At 36.3% G+C, this 22649-nt stretch overlaps 1 protein-coding gene across 2 annotated transcripts in view; it reads right to left on the bottom strand.

Annotated features, from left to right (window-relative positions):
* map2k5 (mitogen-activated protein kinase kinase 5) overlaps window positions 1–8603 on the bottom strand; it is a 69699-nt gene extending 61096 nt beyond the window's left edge. For both annotated transcript variants that reach the window (XM_067400733.1, XM_067400734.1), the window contains exons 1-6: window positions 8198–8603; window positions 7970–8018; window positions 7621–7688; window positions 2048–2117; window positions 1587–1627; window positions 334–401 (exon numbers count right to left, since the gene is read on the bottom strand). In XM_067400733.1, coding sequence (XP_067256834.1) covers window positions 334–401; window positions 1587–1627; window positions 2048–2117; window positions 7621–7688; window positions 7970–8018; window positions 8198–8329 — 428 coding nt within the window. In that variant the 5' untranslated portion in view covers window positions 8330–8603. The remainder of the gene's footprint in view (window positions 1–333; window positions 402–1586; window positions 1628–2047; window positions 2118–7620; window positions 7689–7969; window positions 8019–8197) is intronic.
* Between the last annotated feature and the right edge of the window lie 14046 nt (window positions 8604–22649).

Below are 22649 nucleotides of genomic sequence, written 5' to 3'. Positions count from 1 at the left end.
TCACTTTTGATCAATTTAATGTGTCCTTGCTTAATAAATATATTAATTACTTTTTTCTTTTTTTTCTTACACTCACACTTACCGACCCCAAACATTTTAACAGTAATGTGTAACCAGATGCTGATCCACCTAAAAAGGTAGTCCTAACTCAAAAAACACTATTTAGTCAACAAGCCACAAGAGGCCGCAAGTTATAGTGATTTTACCATAGGTAAGTGGTGTTCTTAAGCATGATGGATAGCGGATTCCTCTGATTACAAACATAGTTGATAACCATAAGCTGTTTAACAAGCAATTTAGAAAACATGAGGGATTAATATAGAATTGCATTACCTATCGTTGGACCGGGAATCAGCTGCAGAGGAGCCCCTGCCACTCGAGGATTCGGGCCGCGTGTTCACCTGCGGGCAAACAAAGACAATCAGAACCCTGTGCTAATTAACCTGTGATTCAACAGCAAACTGCCTGGTTTGGCCGCAAGGTTAATTGGCTTTTGGGGGGAGACAGAGAGAAATAAAGAGAGGCTTGAGGAAAGGGGTCACTTCATCTATCAGGCAAAATTAAATATAACTCTGGGAACATCCTTGGGTTTAAAAAAAAAAAAAAAAAAAAAAAAAAATCAACATCATGTCCTTTGTTTGTCATTAAAAAGGATTCATGAAGCTGCTTATTGTCAGAGCCATGCTAACAGATTGCAGTTGGAGAATGAAGGAAAAAAGCTCAAAGAGTGTCACTATATAAATAAGTAGATTAATTGAGGTCTGTAGGTCGTATAGTGTAGTGCAGTAAAGCAGTGATTATCTTCTTAATTAGTGTCTATGAAGACCTCATTTAGATCAGTTTATCAGTTTGTTTGTTTTTTTTTTTTTACCTTTTCAAGCCAATTAATTTGGAATTAAACCCAAACAAGAACAAAAAACGAGCAATCATCTAGGTAAGCTAAAAAAATTATACTTTTTATTTAGCATGAAATTAATCAAAATTGACAGTTTATAATGAGGTTTATAATGTTGCAGAAGACTTCAAATAAATGTTGTTCATTTGAACTTTCTATTTTTTAAAGGAATCCTGAAAAAAAAAAAAAAAATCCTGCTTTCCATTAAGTAGCACAAATGTTTTCAACTTTCATAAGAAATGCTACCTGAGCACCAAATCAGCATATCAGAATAATTTCTGAAGGATTATGTGACACTGAAGACTGGAGTAATGATGCTGAAATTTCAGCTTTGTCATCACAGGAATAAATTACATTTTCGAATATATTAAATTACAAAATTGGTATTTTAAATTGCAATAATAGCTCTATTAATAGGCTATTAATGTTTGTACTGTTTTGATCAAATAAATGCAGTCCTGGTGAGCATATTAAGACACTTATTTTTAAAAAAACATGAAAAACCGACCCCAAATGATTGAACGGTTTATCAAATCAGAAGATAAAAAAATACAATGAAAAACATAGAGGTTGTAGAAAATGAGAGACAGATAGAAAGAGAGAGTCTTGACTTCAATTGACATTTCAATAAGTGTACGCAGCATAACCGATCCATGCCCAATTCTGCTGAAACAATCATTGAGACACATACCTTCAGGCCGTGTATGTTGCGGATCCCTGGGGTCTTACCGGCTGAAAAGAAAATTGACTAGATTGTAGATCACGTGAGGCCAGAGAAAAAGAACATGAGCAGAATATTTTAAATGTTTAAAATGTCAGACTTAATCTATCTGCAACATTAAAAGACAGACATATTGAAATACAGTTTACGGAGCTTATGTCATAAAAAATAATGCGTATGTGAATGTGTTTGTATTCAGAAAGAATTTTCTTCACCAAACTGATATTTATTCCTCTCACAGAATCCAGTGAGCATGAAGTAATGTGGGATTTGCTAACAGAAAATGCTCACACACAAACACACGTGAGCAGGGCAGTGCTGAGTATAGGGTTTTAAACTGTGATCTAGGTTCTAGGTGGGCCTCAGGCACATTTACTGTTGCGGTGTTAAACTGTAATTTGGGCCAACACACTAACACACACTATACACACCTCGTGGAAATATCTGTAAAGGCTCAGGTAACAGTCCATTGATGCGTTGCTCCACCACTGTGTTGCAGTACTGCGGAGAATACAGTGAAACAAAACTCTTAAAAAAAGTCTGGTTCCTTTTTACAGTATAGTACACACAGAATCAATATTAAGCTCAGTGAAAGTATTTCAGAAAAAAAGGAGTACATAAAAGCAATCTTATGTCAAAAAACCACTTGCAGTGTTGGGAGGAAAAGAAAAGACGCTAAATGATTCGGGCACCCTGCTCAGGTAATCTTTTTAAAACACCAGTCACCCACTGTATCAATTCATCCGTTGTAATGGCAGCCAGACACAGCCCAATCACTGAGTTTTCTCATTTCAGCCTGACGTAAAAGCAATCTGCCAGTAACGGCTGCCTATTAATTAATTACACCGCATAATAGGCTGAAATGGAGTCTGGCATTTATAAACCTTTTATTATATTATTAATGTCATGGCAAGCTTTTTGTGTAATTATTATTATTTTTTCTTTAATTAACCTATGCCATTAATAAAGAAATTTAACTTAACGCATTCTAGATTTCAAGTTTATTTGGTGCTGTACTTGTAGTTACATGTCATAAATTAATTATATTTTATAGTATTCAATATTTAAATTTTAAAACTACAGAAACTAGTGACTAACAAACAGTATTAGACTTCATATTGTATTCTGTTTACATATTTTATTAATATTTTTATATATTATATAATTAATTCATAATATTGTATAAATATTAAATATAGTTTTGAAGTTGACCTTGCAGCGATTACGTCATCTAGCACTTTTGCTGATTCCATTTCAAAAGAACTCTGCTGTCTTTCAAACACGCGCACAGATTTGTGTCTCCTGCCAAAAGAACATTCAATGGATGTTTCGGTTAACAGAACCATCTGGTCGCTCGTCCTGTCCTCTCAGTCCAGCACGAGACCTTTGTGTCCAAACACAGAGCGCCCATCACACACAATAAAGCCATTAAAAACCACAGATCCAGATGGACATGAGAGGAGGGGAGAGTGTCAGTGTTTAACAGAAAGACAGAGACAGAGGGAAAGAGAAACAAAGGCAGAACAAGACAAAGGTCAAAAGCAAGCCTAACCAAGGGGCCGGCGGTACAGCACCGTCCCTCCGCCGTGTGCGAATACGTGATGAATACGCCGGGCTGCGCGCGAGGACATGCAGAGGAAGCAGTGTTAGAGCAGCTGTTATTAAATACCCTATTTATCACTGTCACCTCTCTGCGCTGCCTGCAGGCACTGAAACCATGTAGCTCTACCAAAACACACACCTTTAATTTTCCACTCGGTTGCTTTATCGATTAGGGCTGCAATTACCTAACTAATCTGTAACAGTGTATTAAAAGAAACCTCCCTTTGTTGGACAATAACTAAAGGCAGTTTGATCACAGGAAGGCAGCTTGAGAGCTGGAGGGAACAGAGGAGTCGGACCTCCGCTCTGTTGGACCCCGATCATTAACACACCCCAAGTAAAGCACTCCGTAATTAGCCAGCCCAGCCAGGGAGATCAGTGCCTGTGTGTGTGTGTGTGTGTGTGTGTGTGTGTGTATGTGTATGTGCGAGTTGGCGAGGCTACATCTGACATGGGTCAGTCTTTAACTTTGAACTAACATCCTGGAAAGGCTAACGGTAAGAAGGGGTTCACCAGGGACCCAGAACATCTCAGAGACCTCAGACTGATGATTGCTGCTGGAGTTAAAAAAAAAAAAAAAGGTCCAGTCAAGACAGTTTGAAGGTCTGTTTCCACCAGAGAGCTCGGTGAATTAGCTTACGCACCTGTAAAGCGAGGAGTCATCTCTTAATTCCTATTAAGTCTACATAACAGTAATTCCCTTCACATGGAATTAATTGAAGCAAATTTATAAAGGTCCCCACAGAGACCTCAAGAGCCACCAAGGCAAAGGGCACACGCTTGAAATATGACCACAATGATCAGTTAAACATAGGCACAAGCCTCAGAACATGTTACACGCATATTAAATTCCACCCTTCTCAGCAGCTTGCACTCTCCCCAGAGAAGCAAACGGCATCATGGGAGGAAAAACTCATTTTCAGAAAAAGTGGACTCAGTTGTGCTGTTAACCAAAATGCAATGAGGAGGCAATCTGCAATGTGCACTAATATTCACTTTCAGAGTAATATGGCCACAAAAAAATTCTTTTGTGATGTGCCATGGTACATTCCTGAAGAGGAAAATCTCTCTGTGTATAAGCATTAATGCAGATTGTTGCGATAACAAATGAGAACACTTGCATTCCCGCAAATATCTCCAATGTCAGAACGCGCATTTCAAAACCAGCTACTCGCGACTGCAGAATTAATCATGACGGCGGAAAAAAAGTTGAATTACACTCAGGCAGTGCAGGACACCCGCGAGACATCATTGTCAGTGTGTCACCTTCTGGCCTAATCTGGCTAATGACTGCAATGGCCTTGAGAGGTACAACATTGATAAAGCATCTAAAAATAAATAAATATCAAACTTAAGTGATTTCATTTCCTGCAGAAGCGGTGGTATTGAAGCCCATGGCTACTCGAGAGTCATTGAGAGCTGATGGGGGGTAAAAGACAACACCAGCTGAAAGTGGATTTTGAAAAATTCCTCTACCCAGGAGGGCTGTGCTTCTAATGAGGCGAAACTTTAAGTATTGAATAATAAATAATAAAAGTTGATAGTTCATTTAACTTCCACTGTACTTCACAGGGGGAAAAACTATTACGAATCATTATGCTTGGTGTCCACAATGTGAGCAGTAAGTATTGAAAGCACTTTTACGGCGGTCTCAAAAGAAGCACGCAAAAAAACGAGAGAGAAAAACAACAGAGGAAACAAGTGAAGGCAACAACATTCCCTGACTTGAAAAGGAAGACTGTTTAAACACGTAATCAGGTAAAAGTTTACAATAGCTTTTTATTAGACACAAATATTTTGACCGTTTTCAATTTGTGCCTGGTCACTGGGGGGGGGAGGCCGCTGCCTGAGTCAACACAAAAATAATGACTATTAAGAAAGTAAACAGGAATTTAATATTACACTTTTCCCTTTGCTAATCTTGCTTGGTTAACACCTGTATAATTTAAAATGGGGGGGAGGGGGGGTTCCAAGCCAGAAACACACATTGCCATGGAAACATCAAGAGGTGAAGCCAGAAAAAAGGAAATAGATGAAGAAATTGAAGAGAGAAAAAAAAAAAAGAAAATATGTAGCTACTTGTCATCCTTGCCAATCAGCAAAGTAATGAGAACACTTTCCCCAAGGGTGAATAGATCTGGAATAATAGATTTGTAATAGCTTTTCCCTTCCAACAAAACACTTTCAGCATTCAAAAGTCTAATACAACAGACTGTAACAGAGCGCAACAGCGACCACCCACTTTTCAGCAGCCTTGGTTACGAAGTATTTTTCCTTGTTCATTTTCTCCATATGCATTTTATTAAAGGTGCAATATGTAAGAATTTTGCAGTAAAATATCCAAAAACCACTAGGCCAGTGTTATATATTTTGTTCACTTGAGTACTTACATATCCCAAATGTTTCCAACTATTTGTAAATTGTGAGAAAATTTAAATTTTAACCAAGGCTCCGGGACGTGTGAGGAGTCGCCTGTCAATTGCGTCATACCCGTGTTCCCCTCGGCTTCCGGTTTTATTTTGTAGAAACCATGGAACCACCAAAGATGCTTTAATATATTACATGTTTTAATAGGCAAAGGAACAACTGTTTGGTTACATTTATAGACCGAAAACTAATTATTGTTATATAGCTCAACACGTTTAGTCTTATAGTTTAAATCTAATTTTCTTGATTTTTAGCGAGTACCATGCTTTACCATGCCTCAGAGAAAAACACTATTTTGTCAAGCAGTTAACATAGCATAATCAGATGCAGCTTTTTTTTAGTAACAGTAATACAGAATTTTCTCCATCATACAATATGTTTTAATTGCATTAACTGCATGCCATTTATCAACACAAGCCATCCAGCATTTAAAGGTGCAATATGTAATATTTTCTGTCCGCTAGAGGTCACTAGAGGCCTATTCAAAACAAAGGTGTAGCCTGATGATGCCAAGTTTGAGTGCGGAATCTTCGTTGGTCTTCACCTCAACGGCCGGTGGAAAATAATTGAGATAGGACTCGGGAAGAAATAATGTTCATGGATGCCATTATTAACACACAACACTCAGTCCTGCTCTGCTTCATAATACAGTAAGTATTATGAAGCAGAGCAGGACTGAGTGTTGTGGGAGCTGAACGAGGTAGCTGGAACAACTGCGTAACACACACCTCAAATCAACGGAACATTTATTATGCCAGACGCAGTAAGATAGATCGATTTTAGAATGCATTAATAAATGCTGGATGGCTTGATAAATGACATGCAATTCATTTTAAAACGAATTGTATGATGGAGAAAATTCTGTATTACTGTTACTAAAAATTAAGCTGCATCTGATTATGCCATGTTAGCCACTTGACAAAATAGTGTTTTTCTCTAAAGCATGGTACCAAAAATTTGATTTTAATCCTTTAATAATGTTCTTAGTCCTAATGTTTTAGTCCTAAATGTTTTAGTCCTAAGCTTTTGCTCAAAACTAACCAACATAAAAAAATTATTTGTTTACAATCCCTGCAAAGAAGAAACTTGGTGTTGTTTTGCAAACAAAAAGGAAAATATATCATTTTCAGCATCGGCTATCGGCCAAAATGAGTTGAAAAATCTTGGCAAAAATCCAATGTAATGCATCCCTACTTCTGTACATTTATGACAAAAAACTTTCACTCCACCTCCTTACATTTGTATTTTGAGTTTCATTGGCCAAAAAAAAAGAAAAAAGAAAAAAAAGAGAAAACAAAATATGAATGTGACTGATTTTGACCTTTTTTTGGGGGGGCCAACCATGCAATGAAAATCTGATATTGACAGCCCTATCACAAACCTTGATTTCAATTAAAAAAATATAAATTAATAATAATAATAATAATAATAATAATAATTTGAGAAAAAGAAAAAATTAAGAAAAAAGGAAAAAGTCTCTGAAAAGACTCTGTACTTAATCTTAATGGAAATGAAAAGTATTGCGAATTATTATTATTTTTATCAATCTTGAAAATAGTTTTCGCAGCTTAACATTTTGTTTAAACAATGATACCATTCATGTGTGGTAATATAAACAAGAGAAAAATGAATACTGAACATGAAAAATAATTAAAGTTGAGAGTTGTGAAAATGACGTGATCTAGGACCTTTACACAGTCCGCGCCATTGTAAAGTCTGTTTGTCTAGATCCCTCACAACCTCATTTTTATCCAAATTAAATTCAATATGGCGTCTATGGTCTATGCCATTTTGTCTGATGGTAACTGACGTTTATGATGGTGGAGTTATGTTTACAATTATAGGCAGTAGTAGTTCAAAAGTAGTTCTTCAATGGCAATCTAGCTATTAAACGTTTTAGAAATGATACTGAAATCACACTGTTTAACAGCTGAATCAAAGAGCTCGGCTACATTTATACATGAGGCAGACTCACATACGACAGCATAGCTTTGAGCTCCTCGTCACTGCGAACTGTGATTCGGTCACCAACTTCATCCTCATCTGAAATATAAGAGAATCACATCTGACACAGCTAATCATTTGCCAATTTAAACAACCATTTTTATCATGCATTCTGCAAATGTATAGGTTTACTTTTTTGCATCACTTAAGCCCAACCAATTTGCTTTGTTCAATTAAGACAAGGGCATTGAAAAGAAAATGACAGTTATTCAGTAATAATTTCTGGTTGTTTCATATGTACTATTTTATTGGTTATACTGAAGATAATTTTAAACCAAAGTCAAATAGTAAAATAATTCAAATTTAACAACAATGCTCACATTCAAAAGCTGTGACTGTAGTTTCAGGCATGACATCCCTGATCGCGGCCTGTCAAATGAGACAATCACAGAGCAGACACACATTTGATTGACAGCTGTCAATTAGCACCACTATTCTGAAAACCACTCATCAAGGTAATCCACACTCCATGAATGGTTTCTACCTCTAAAATGAACTGAGATACCACATGAAAACACATTGTAAATACAGGTAAATCAGCAACTCACCAGCAAATCGTTAAAGTTGAGATGTGATGGACAATCCACTAGTGAGTCCATGTCCCCCACCGGTGTCTTTATCCGGATGACGATTCCCTCAGATTCCATGCTGCACAGGTTATTCAAAACAAGTAAAAGCATAACAAAAGCACACCGAGAAACATAATCTTGGCTTTCAGTCCAGATTCCCAGACAGACATCAGCTGTGCAGCAGGCTAGGCGGCTAGCTGCTTAGCTCACCAACAGTGAAAAATACATTCACGACACAACTGACGCAGCGGTCACTTTGTCTAATAAACCAGCGACATGTCATTCCAGATGTACGGACTACAGTTCATCCGACTGTTAACTAGGATTTGAAAAAGTGTGTCAGTAGTTAACAAACTGTCAACAATGAAAGTAAACCAGAGGAAGTTTGGCGGAAGTGTATCGACATTTACCCGGAAGCTGAACGTCAGCTGGAGACATAAAAGTCTCATACATGTGTGTGTGTGTGTATATATATATATATATATATATATATATATATATATATATATATATATATATATATATATATATATATATATATATATATATATATATATATATATATGAAGACTTCAGATGCAAAAGCCTCTAAGTGCCGTCTGAAATTGAAATTTTCACTGTTTTTTTTTTTCTGTCTGTTTAACACATTTTTTAGATTTCACTTAGTATGAAAGTTAATTTTCGCTTTACCTTATAATTATTTTTTATTTTACATATATATGTATTTTTAGGGTGATTGGGACAGTTTTTGAATTTCTGCCTTGTGCAAGGTTTCTTGTCATAAATGAAAAACATCAGCTCAACACATGATACATAATACTGAAGATGTTAACTATCCATTTGAGGAGGAAAAGATGGTATATTATAATGAAAGGGTGTTTGACATACACTTTTCTGTAAACTGAGCAAAAAAAAAAAAGGCTTGAAGTCCAAAAGTCATTGAAAACATTTAAAAATCAAGTAAACAAGTAAAAAAAAAAAAAAAAAAGTTATAGGTCCTAAACTCATACAAAAAAAAAAAAAAGTAAACTGATCCAAAACCTTTTTTTTGGTAACACTTTATTTTACAGTGCCATATTACACGTTACTACATGTACTTACTATAGTTATAACAGTAAATTATGCATAATTACAAGTAACTGACCCTAAACCAAACCCGAACCCTAACTGTAACTCTATAGTAAGTCAAGAAGTTAATTAATAGTACTCAGTACTTATTTGAGTAATTACAAAGTAACTACGGCACTGTAAAATAAAGTGTAACCTTTTTTTTTGTAACATTTGGATGAGTTATTAACTGTTTGACAAACACATTTAACCTGCACAAACCTTTTATTACTGCAACAGTAAAATTATTACTGCAATAAGTAAAAAAATATATATATAAAATTAAATTTAATTCACCCTATGTATTTGTTAAATAGTGTAGTGTAATATGGGAGCTACAGTAGCATGGTCATTACATGGGTCATTATCACAAAACAAACACTGACAGACAAGACAGGTTATAGCCTATTTGTCTTATGCAAACACAATTTTTAAAATTTCATCTCAAATAAATATTTCATGTCTAAATACGTTTTTATTTGGTAAGCACTAGTCAGGCTGTCTTTATCATTGTAGATAATTTCATATTTTACCTCTACTTACTCCATCCGTTTCATATTTTACTTCTATTTACTTCTTTAACTCTTTTCTGCTTATAAACACTCTAAAAAATGTTGGGTTAAAACCATCCCAAGTTGAGTTGAAACTGGACAAACCCAGCGAATGGGTTATTTTAACCCAGTGATTGGGTTGTTTTGACCCAGCGGTTGGGTTACGTGTGTAATTCAACTATTGTTTAAAAATTACTGTATTGCTCACTTAAAATGAACCCAAAATATGTTGGAAATGAACATTTATTAATAAGTTTAATGAATATTAATCAAACAATGAACATTTATTAAATTGCTTATTAATAAATGTTCACCTTTTGATTATTATTGTTGCCTCTAATAATTATGTTTCTGATTTTTGGGTTAATTTCAAGCCAGCCATATGGTCATTTTTAAACAACAGTTGGGTTAACATTGGATAAACACGTTGGGTTGTTTTTAACCCAGAATTTTTTTGAGCGTACAATTTAAATAGCATTAGTATTTAAAGATTTCTACTTTGCACAACTCATTAGTGTGTAATTGAATGTACAGCAAAGAACATTTAGTGCCCTGTTGATTACAGCCTTATCTTAGGGGAAGACTCATTCACTCAATCACAGTCACAGCCTGATTGCAAAAGCCTCAACAGACATTGATCCTTCAGCAAAATAGAGTTTTGTTTCTTTTGACCTCAGAGTCCAGCTAATGCAGTCTTGATACCTTACGGGCAGGATTTAGAGCAATGTGCAATGATAAAGAGCTATGGAAGCTAAGTCTGAACCAAGCTGAAATCCATGATATGATCACAGCCTTCCAAATAGGATCAAGTCTCACATCAAACTTTAAAACAATAGTGTTTCCAGCCTATCAATGCCCTGACCTATTATTGGCACTAAAGCTGCCCTGTCAATGGAACAAATGTGTAGTCTGAAAGAGCAGTGGAAGAATGCCACCTTAAATGTTTTCTTTGCTCACTTTGTAAGAGGACAAAAGCGAAACTCTTAAATACGCAATGGGGTTGTGCACTATTGAATGAAGACCATTCTCCTCTCAAACTACAATTGAAACAGTCAGGTTTTAACCTCCTGATGTTAGTGAAAACTTACTAAGAGCTCTCTGTTTAATGATCAGATTATATTACTCAAATAACAATTGTCAACTGAGGAGTTATAGTTTTGATAGCTCTAAAATGTACAGTTTGTGTAAACAGCTGAATCCACAAGTGGCTCATAAACACACAATCAAACCTAATGAGTGGTTAACCCTTCATACTCTGAATGAGTCATCAGCTGCTCTGCATGACATTGATTGTGTGTCACACAGCACAATAACTATGGCTGAGTCTCATTGTTCAGAGATGGAATTGTAGACAGAAATGGAGTGTATCTAGCAGTAAAGTGCTGATTACCAGAGAGATGTAACTGCAGTTTGTCGTCCCTCTGTGGACCTGCTGTTAAAAAAAACATGCTACATCAGCAAACACAATTATCAGAAATCAAACTGGATCTACAGCCGTGAGGAAGAGCATGGAGAGAGAGGGCTAGGATGCAGTGTCTGGTAATTAAAAAACATTTTATAAGCCTAAACGGTCTTCGCTCTCTTCCTCTCCATCGACAAGCTGCTTAGCTGAGACAGAGCAGTTTGACTACAGACATGTGAGCTGCTGGTGTTTAACTCTCTGCACTGGAGAAAAACAGGAACGAAAGACAAACTGGCAAAATTTCCAAGTGTTTCCATTTTCTGACATTGTTTACAAAATTCCAAATTAATCAGAAAAGCTCTTTGTACATCATTATTTTGAAAATAAGTGCAAACCAAGCACCAGGGAGTTGTTACCTGCTGTAAATTCAATTCATGGAAATCAGTGTGGCAGGAACTGAGGAATAATTCAATATAAAATTGAAATTTATTTTCTAAATGTATGTTATAGATCTCATTGTGAACAATTAATTAATTTATTTATTTTTTTAGTTTTTTGACTTCTGCATTTAATCAAAATGTAGTAACTGGATCGTAAAACCTGCGAAAACAACAGACTTCTCTCTGGTGACGAATGCCGGACTTTTCAAGTGATCTAGACCATTTAAATCCTGCCCAGTCAAGCTCTTGTTCCTCTGCCTTCATTTTTGAGTGCAGCGCCCACATCTCAAAATCCAGTCAACAACAGGATTGAATAGACACGCACTACATTTTTTCTTTTCCGATAATCCATTAATCACAGACGTACGTCACGATACAGAAGAAAAGATCTGTCGTTATTTCCGTTCAACCTGATGAAGTACACCTGTAAGTGTGATATGTGGCTTATATTCTATACTGACTCCTTGATTAAAAAAATAAAAGGTTTTAGTCTGATTAGTTTAATCATACAAATCAGCAAAGAGTCTTGTAATGTCTGAAACTCCACACTTATTCCTCAGTTTGTAAAAGATCAGCATTATATTCAGTATTGACCATAAAAATCACATCGCTTACCCACCTGATCTACTTTATCTGGAACGAGTCCAGCACCACTCTGATTATAATGGATAAAGTATGAGCAATATGTAAATGAGATCCCCATTGCATCCATAAAGTAGTGATGCACATGCATAATTAATTGGCTTGTGAATATTTTATTACCTGTTTATTTTATGTTCATCTATCACATTTGAGGGGTCTTGGTAAGTATAAGAGACTAAAAAATATTTTATACCCTAAACTTTTGAATGGTATATTCTGAAAGTGATTAACGAATAGCTGTCAAGAGTCTTCAATCAGGGGTCTATAAAAATTTGTTCCATTTACTGTTCTGTAATACCCCAATTTCTTCAAGACAATGCATTGAATCTCAAACAAGACAGTTCTAAACTAGCCTTGCAACATCAGAATTTGTACTAGATTCATTCATTTTAATATTAATATTCACAATGACAACCAAGGAATGCGTTCACTATCCAAAGGCGCTCACTATCTTACTAAGTGTCTACTGCCAACGCCACATATTGTGGTCAGGCTTTGCCATGTCTGCCCTAACATCTGTTTGTTAAATGGGATCATTATAAGCATATTAAGAGGTCAGTGGGATCAAGGTTTTGTGTTTAAACAAGTCCATTTCCACAGTCATATCAGAGCAGAAACACTGCGAGAGGGGAGTTGATAAATCAAGCCTGAGGGGGTCTGGTAATAGCTCTGAGCCAGGTAGCACAGCCCTCTGAGCTTATCCTATTCGTCACCTTAAACGTTCTGCCAGCGTGTCTGCTAATTTACTCAAACCACTGCCTCTAGATCTGACCTATACTGAAGACATAATAAGTGCTGCTCCTTCTATTTTAGACTCCTCCAGTCCTGTTACGAGATCCGGTAATGTCTGCGGTACCATCAGTGTCTACAAGCCCAATCACACACATCTTATTTTACACTTTAAATTGATTCCAAGATTTATATTTCTTGGTCATTAAAATTGCACCTGGCACACTATTACAATTATATTATATATTTTGTGTAAATACACTACTGTTCAAAATTTTGGGGTGTAATATATATATATATATATATATATATATATATATATATATATATATATATATATATATATATATATATATATATATAAAGCAAATCAGCATATTAGAATGATTCCTGAAGGATCATGTGACACTGAAGGAATATTTTTGTTCAAGTAAATGCAACCTTTGTGAGCATAAGTAACATTTAAAAAAATCTTACCCCAAACTTTTTAATACAAAATAAACACTAACAGGACGACCAGGAAGCAGAAGGGTGATAATAATGTAATAATACATCATGTGATAATAAATGACTGTGTTATCCCTTTGATTGCATGGATACTTACAAATAAATAAATAAATAAATGAACAAGGAATATTGATTTAATGTATTATTTTGATGTATTATATTTGATATAGGGTAGACTGAAACACAAGTTTCATGGATGAGCTATATAGTGTTGCCGCTGAAAACAGACTTCTTTATTAAGAGATTTTTTAGCACTAACACTGCAGCTGACCAATCAGAATCAAGTGTAACTTGGCCAAGAAATTCTGTTTAGATATTAGAAAAAAAAAATCAGAGTCTGGTCTTTCGCAACATTCACATTCTAATTACATTTTTCTCTATTAGACTGATCATATATCCCAGCCTTCCCATCTTAGTTATATTTATATAATAAGTCTAAATAAGACAGACATAATGGGCAGAACTACAGGCAGATGTATGAAGGTACCAGAGGTATTGAGGTATTCTGCCCAGTATCGATCCGAAAGTAGCTCCCGTATGCTTAATCCAGGGGCCCGCATGATGAGCATGCAGGCTCCAGAGGGTCATTTACAGTGTCTGTAAGAATCCAACCGCACTGCCTCATTGTAAAACATAACAAAAGCAGCTGAAATACAAGCCTGGTCTGTACCTGTGCTCTATAGCATCACATTTTCATTAAAAACCACAATCCTGCAGCTGAGCCTCAGGGAAAGCCACAATACAGCCCTCTAACACAAGGGCAAACACACGGGGCCTGATGCTAGCCTTCAGAAAATAAAAAAGCAGTAAATAAGTAGGTAAATTGAAGTGGGTTTTTGCAAAAGGGTTGAATGTAAATGGAGTATTGAATGTAACTGGGTTTGTCCAGCACTCTGTGCAAGATTTGGCCTTTTATGTTTGTGGGTTTCTTTAATGTTTTGAAAGACTCCAGCTCCCTTTTGTATGCAGAAAGCTGATTCAGTGTACTAAAGATTGCTGTGAGTACCACTGCACATAAACAGCTAATGTTACATACTCAAAATAGCTTGTAAATATCATACAGAGTGTGGAAAACATCTATAAATGGCACATTAAACAGACGATGATGTGTTGACTAAGCCGCAGTGCTGTCATATTAAGTGGTTTTGTGCTTCTTTGTGCGCATAGCACTAGCTTGAGCCTTTGTGTAATTACAGGGTAAAAGTTCAGACTATAAAAACCCTCGATGACACAGGAAATGTTTGACTGTCATGTCTTGTGACCCCTGACCGTGATGGAGACCGGCCACACGTTTCAATCTTGCAGGAGTACACAGGTCAGAGACGGTACGTTTGATGAATGGCACTTGGCCTTTATGAATGTTCTCGATAAGTGTTTTGTATTTGAAATCTAAGGGTTATTTTAAAGCCAAAGAAACTGATCTAAAACAACATGTGCTAACTTGAAGTGAAAAGAAGGATCCTGATGCAGTTCCTTCCTATTCTATCCATATAATGGTGCCCTCTGGTGGTGAAACTGACTTGAGCGCCTCACAACATTGACACAACTAAAGAAAACATACCTTAAAAGAATCTGCTAAGAAGTCATTGTTCTGTATAAACAGACAACAGCTTCTTGGCAAACAAAGCCATTGTGAGCAGCCCTCATTCCATGACTGTGTGGAAGGAAATGAAGATGGCTCATTAGGTGTGCTCGCTTTGTAGCAGGGGATCCATCTGTAAAACATGCAGCACACGAGGAAACAGGAAGGAACTTTATGATTGCTAGAATCGATGTGTGGGAGATATTGTGTTGATGCATCCTTTATGGATACAATCTCACTCTCTCTCTGTTTCTCTTTCCCCCATCTCCTTCCCAAGAGATTTTCTCTCCTGTCACAACCCCGGATGGTCCAGCCACCAGAGGTCAAAGGTCAAACCCTAAAAGAGAAATTAGTTTATTGACACAATAAGACCTGGCAGTTTATTTGATGTTCCATCACACAGTGTTCCAACCTTCCTCGTGTTTGCCTCTCAATTTCACAGATCCCACGGGAGGGTGAGAAACAGAAGCTATATAAATGAGAAATCTATCACCAGTGTTATAACGCTCTGAGTCCCTTGATCTTCTGAGTCCACATCACATGGTGGCTGATCGGTTTTAAATACCTCACATAGTAATGAGACAACTTATTATTTTTGATTAAAAATGTTAAAAATGTAATTAGTTAATTGCAGTTTTAATAACAAATTGATTAATCATGATTAATCACATCTAACATAAAAGTTTTGTGTTTATATGTGTAATATATATTATTATATTTACACATTCACATGTATATGCATATACACAATCAGAGACATATATATATATATATATAGTATATTATATGTACACACACACATACTGTATATTATGTAAACACAAACTTATATATTAGATGTCATTAAGCACGATTAATAGATGTGACAGCCCTATTAGTAACATTTAGTTTAACCCTTAGATATTTAACTTCTATATTAGATAGATAGATAGATAGATAGATAGATAGATAGATAGATAGATAGATAGATAGATAGATAGATAGATAGATAGATAGATAGATAGATAGATAGATAGATAGATAGATAGATAGATAGATAGATTCAGACTACTGTTTTTGTTTATCATTTATAAACAAAAACAGTAACATTATCAAAAAAAATCAATAATTAAGAATAGTTGAGTTACATGGTATTTGAATATAACATTTAACAGACACGCAATCTTACGAAATGAATCAATCAATGTCACAACAAGCAGTTCAGTATGGGAAATATTGAGCTTTTAAATGTAGATATTTTGGTGTTGGCAAAAACACATCTGCAGTCATTACATTCCTGGAGCACTGAATGAAAAGCGCTTAACCTTTTGCTGTACACCTACATCTGTTCAATCAGATGAGCAGACATTCAATAAGATGGATCTCTGCGTAATGACAGCTGATCTGAATGGGAAAAAACAGCGCCAGTTTAGCAGAGGATGTGAAATAAGAGAGCCATTTGATTTTCTAGTTGGCGTCTGTGGAAATACACAAGTATGTGCATCAGGAACTTTTAAAGTGTAGAGCTGGATGTGACAGCTCATTATCACACAATTGTCTAATGATGTGAAAAACAAGGCCTCTGACACTTTACCAAGACTAAGCACGTCATCTCCCCTATAAACACAGATATACTCTCTCTCTCTCGCTGTCTCTCACTCTATCCTGGAGAGGGTGATAAATGCCTGTGCAAGCAAGTCAACCGGACGATCAATCAGAGGGCAGCCCTTCTTCATCTGGTCAATGGCACTCTTGTTTCTGCTGCGGGAGAATGGCACAATGACTTTACCACTTAATTATGTTGTTAATTGCTGTGTTACGATTTCTGCAGGAGGTCCCTCAGGTTAGTAATTGAGGGTGGCCACACCTGCAGACACGCTGCATTTATTCACAATTCAATAACTTGAGTCAGGCGATAATGATCATCTGCTTCCAAATGCTGCTGCCCTTACTGTTAACCCACTCTCATAGTAAATATTGATTTTCTCTACAGCAAATTGCTTGATTAGTAAAGCAATGTATTTTTAAAGATTTCATGCCCTCGAGAATGTTGTTGATTAAGATGTTATTTACATTGCTTTTAAAGAATTATTAACACTCACTTTGAAATTGGTGAATTTTAAACAAACATTTGTGATCAGTAAGTTTTTTAGTTTCTTATGATCACTAAGGCTACATTTTGATCGAAAACACAGCAAAACAGTAATATTGTGAAATATGATTACAATTTAGAAGAACTGTTTTCTATAGTAATATATTTTTAAATGTAATTTATTCCTGTGATAGCAAAGCTGAATTTTCAGTAGCCATTACTCCAGTCTTACATGATCCTTCAGAAATCATTTGTAATGCTGATTTGAATGCAATACTGTCAATCCCTTCTGCACTGATGTATTATCTGATAAAATCAATAAATAAAATTAAATGCATACACCCATTTGCATCTTAACAGAACAGCTGAACTGTTCTGAACTGAAAAGTATTCTGGTCACTTTTATAAAGGAACCATCTGCTGATGCTACTGTATACATTCAGTGTGTAATGAATGCATATAATTGAGGACACTGGTGCTGTCCAGCACAGTTACTGTTATAAGTCAAATCCGTTACAACACCATGAGGTTGAAACACACTCTCTTTGCCTCGGGCTATTAACCTAAATATGCCCTAATACGGCCACTTCAACAACGGGCACACTTGACATGAAAAAAACATATGGTTTGATTACCTTGCAAAGTACAGAAAGAGTAACCTTGCGTTCATCTCTGTAAGTTTCAGTGGGTTCCCTCCTGTGGTGCTCCCAGAACAGCCAATAATTAAACAATATGCACACAGGCTGGTGAATAGCAGGAGCCCTGTCAGGTTTAGGGAGGGCTGGGCATAACTGGGGCAAGGGAGGCATAGCTGTGTCTACAGCTGGGACTGTAGCAGTTAGCACTCTAAATGCACCATTAACACAAACTATAACATTTGACTGAACCTGCCACACACTCCTACAAACACAGCTCCATCACGCTCTCTGCCCCATTAACACAAACTATAACATTACAATGAAGACTTTCACACACAAACACACTATTACACACAGTGTAACCATTACCACAAGCTGTAACATTAGGCTTCACCAGGCATAATGGTTGCACTAAACCAATAGTGGAGAATGAGCAAGCCAAACTGATGTTATGTGGCTGTTTGACTTTGTGTAACCTGTTTTTGGATGAAAGTATTATACAAAGTTTGTTATTAATTTTATTTTAAGATGCATTTCTAATGCTATTCTACTATAATACATCCTACAATGAGCCTGTCATTGAATCATTTGATATTTTATGGTTGAATCATTTATTCTACCGATTCATTAAAAAAAGTCTTTGGGCCTGTCCTAATACACACACCAGAGGTCTTTGCACATGACCTCTTGTCTACTTATGTAGATGACATATTTACAGTATTTGGCCCAAGTGTTAACATGGATGTGAAGACTGCAAGTGTGTGTAGAACTTTTGATTGCCCGATGATTTTTGATTACCCACTTATAGTGTTGTACAAATTTTTAAAGAGCTTTTTTTACTTTAAAATAAACATAGGTACTATTAAACAATATCTGTGGTGTAACTGTGGTGCTTCTAATTAAGTGATAAAAAGGACAGCTTAGGCTTGTGGATTTAGTGTGCATTATGACAGTGAGATTAGGCATTTATCAGACCTGCGATAGTCTTGTACATTTACTCTCTGTCGAGTACATACATGTGCCCTCAAGTGGCCAAGACCGCAAGTATGGTTTTTGAAACAGGTCCTTTGAATCATTCACTTAAAAACATTTAAAAACACACAGTCATTAAGTGTCTGTGGCTTTGTTTGAAACCACTTTTATTGGCAGAGCAAAAATAGACAACATAAGGGAACATTCACTTGGTGTTGAAAAAAAGCTAGACACAGGCAGTGGCATATATAAAAAAAAAATGCAATGTCTAGAGATGCGTTTTTTAAGGTTGAACGCTGTGTCATGCACGATATGCTGCAAGAAATGCAAGCACAACGGTCAAAGACATTTGTTTAGCTCATCTTTACATAAAAAGCAGCATGGTGGAATAAAAACTTTAAATAAAAAATATTAATAAATGCCCATGGCATACCGAGACAAACACACACCACGGTCCACAAGACATAAGCCAAGATTAAGCACATGTAAAGTCAAGTGCAAAAGTTTTCTGCACATGAGAAAGAAAAAAACATGCAGAAAAAAAAAACTACTGACACAGTGCAATAACCTCTGTTCTATGTGTCCTGTGAACAGGCTTGCCATTGATTAAAACAGCAAGGTGTGCAATAAAGCGCAGGCGAAGCACTGCCTCCATATGGCCTCAGACCCCGAGGCTGTGAGCTTGCTCTTAAGCCTCCCCCTGCTCCTCTGCTCCCCTCTCTCCTCTTCCCAATTCTACAGATGGTAAAAACACAATTCAAAGCCCCAACACAATAGGTCCTTGGCAGTAGTTCAACCATTTACTTCAGTAATTAACAGTGCAGATACCACTACAATTATGGGATGGATACTAACTATGTCACCCTGAGAATTAGAGTGAGCTAACAGCTTGTTCTGCATGATACAGTAGGTGACTCTACAAAAATATATATATATATATATAAAAGAGGGTATTTATAAAAGGTGATAAACAACATGCTTGCATGACACAGTGATTACTTCATAATTAGTTTACATAAGCTTCCTGTCTAGCAGTGAAGCATAGTAATTAAAGCGTGACAGAAAATCTTTGTAAGTTTAAGAAAAATTTACATTTCAGGCCTATGTGTACTGATTACATATTAAATCAATGCACTGCCAACTGTTAAGCACAAATAAGCCTTATACTGAAGGGTCTATAATTGCAGCAGAATGAAGGGCTTGTCTCACTTTCTCTCACTGTAGACAATAACTTCAAAGCAAGGCCTTCGCTTATTCCCTCCATAATTACATCCAAACCACACTCAAATTATACCATTGAATCATCTATTCTCTACAAGCATACTAAATGTATATTATATATATATTTAAGGTTTTATTATCTGGACACTCATAAGCCATCAAACACACTTTTGGACATAAACAAATACACTGCAAACACAAAGTCTAGACAGCTGGGCTACTTGAGCCCACAACAGCTCATATTTTCTCTTATACTTAGTGTTGGTCAACTATATAGTATTTGAAGAGAATACTTTATTAATAAAGCTACAGAAAAGAAAAGCAATCACTTCACAGACACGACTCAAAAACATGGATTTTCAGTTACCATTTTGTGTCAGGTGTTCATTTTTAAAGTAAAATCATACACTTATATATTCTATTGACAACTCATCAATTAAATATTTACTATATTATACTACTATATTATATTATTGTGCATAACTATGAAGTTTTTGTCAACATTTATTAAAAAAAATTCATTATGATGCTCATTGAGATCTACAAAGGGGATGGTTAGACAATGTTAGACAAACCCAATTTTCTTTACAAAACAAGTATGTGTAGATGGCTAGCTAGCTAGCTTGAAACAACCAGAATATCATCTGATGTCCTCATCAGTGAACATATACAGATGCTCAACCTCTTCGGGAAGCTCAAACGTGCTGCGTAACGAATGAGGTTCATTCTCGTGTGTTACGCAACAAGTTTGAGCTTCTGGAAGAGGTTTGTTCTCATGTATCATTCATGTTCAGTTTGAAAATTTGGACTAAACTGCTCGATCATATGGATTATTTTTCAGATCTCTTCATGAACGCTGACGGATTTCATCAAAAAGTCTTCATTTGTGTTCCGAAGATGAGCGAAAGTCTTACAGGTTTAGAACGACATGAGGGTGAGTAGCTTAATTAATGACAGAATTTTAATTTTTGGGGGTGAACTAAATACAATGTCAATATTTAGCTTTGTTGTGTAGATGTGTATAGTAGGCACTGTCAAACACCACAGCACAAACTGTTATACAACTACATTTCATGTAATGCTGTTCTGCCCTATGGAATGCATCTATACCCAATGGAACAGGCACATTACACAAGACCATATGCTGCCAAAGTTCCAGCAGGGGCTGTATTACCGTCTAATTCTGCATTGCAGGAAATGAAGGAATCATTGCTGGCATTGAGTCTGATTAACTCTGCATGACTCCATCAATACCCCAGTGAGCTGGTCTGCTTCTCTCTCCACAGGTGAGCGCTGTGTTCCCATTCCCAACAACAACACACAGACAGACATAAGTGTCCATCTATCTCCAGAGGTGAGGAGGAATCGTACGATCTACAAATGATCTTACAAGATGATTTCCTGCATGAATAATAAATATAATTGCATTTAGAGGAGAGTGAGAGGAAGCTACTGCTGCTACTGAAATACAAACATACCATTATTTGTTATGCCAATAAAGCACATTGAGCAACAATCGAGAATGCTTGGATTTAAAGGAATACATGTAATCAAATGATCAAATTAGCACTAATTAACATTAGGGTGCTGAGTCTGACTATTAATGCTTACAAAAGTAGACCAGAAAAAAACAGCTCAAGTCAACTTCTTAATTATTCTTGTGCATGCAGCATTTCCAAGACTTGTGCACCCTAAGTGCAGATAAAGACACCATCTGCTGGTAATTAGAGCTAAATAATATCAGACATTATAGCTAATCATTTTGACTGCAAATTTGATTAAAACCTGTGTATAAATCTGGATGGTTTTTGTTTTTCTGCACAAAGGGTCCATGTGTTTTGAAACCATAGTCGGGGAAAAAAGAAACACATTAAAACAGACTGATTATTCTTTTCCATAAACCTTGGGAAACATATAAACATAAAAGGAATAACACGTTCGTCCTAATCTTTTATAGCTCATTTGCGTTAAATGAGAAGGAATTACTGTGTATCACTACGGCCTGCTTCAACAGCAAGGCATTGGCCTTAATAGCTTTTTATTAGCTTAATCTCCAAATTAAATGGTGTTTGAAGCTGAAGACGCTCTCTTTTCTACACTGTTATTACCCCCATCATCATGAATCCATTTTCCTGCCGAGACCAATTTGAATAAGACGAGAAGGCTGCCTCAAATCTGTGATGGCTGTGTGTGTGTATGTATGTGTGTGTGTCTGATGGACCTGCAGGCGAGAGAGAGAAAAAGAGAGCGATCCATAATGAGGGATGCTGGGGAATTGCCCTCCTGGAAGACCTGATGTGTTTCCAGTTGGCTGCCAGCTGCCAGAAATCAAGACAAACACTGATCATTGACAGGAGGATTAACACAACTACGCACAGACATACACACCTCAACATGTCGACGCACAGAGATCTTTTAACTGGCAATGCTTAAAGCAAAATCTGCATTAATTAAATCAGTTACAGGCTTTCAAACATCTTCGACTCATATATTCAATTAGTCAGCAACATGGTGTAGCTAGCAGGGGGACATTATGGGTGTAATTAACAACGTATTAATGTGTAAATGA

The sequence above is a fragment of the Chanodichthys erythropterus genome, chromosome 11 (assembly GCF_024489055.1).
Source record: "Chanodichthys erythropterus isolate Z2021 chromosome 11, ASM2448905v1, whole genome shotgun sequence".
Taxonomy (NCBI): Eukaryota; Metazoa; Chordata; class Actinopteri; order Cypriniformes; family Xenocyprididae; genus Chanodichthys; species Chanodichthys erythropterus.
This window is presented reverse-complemented; position numbering and strand designations above follow the sequence as displayed.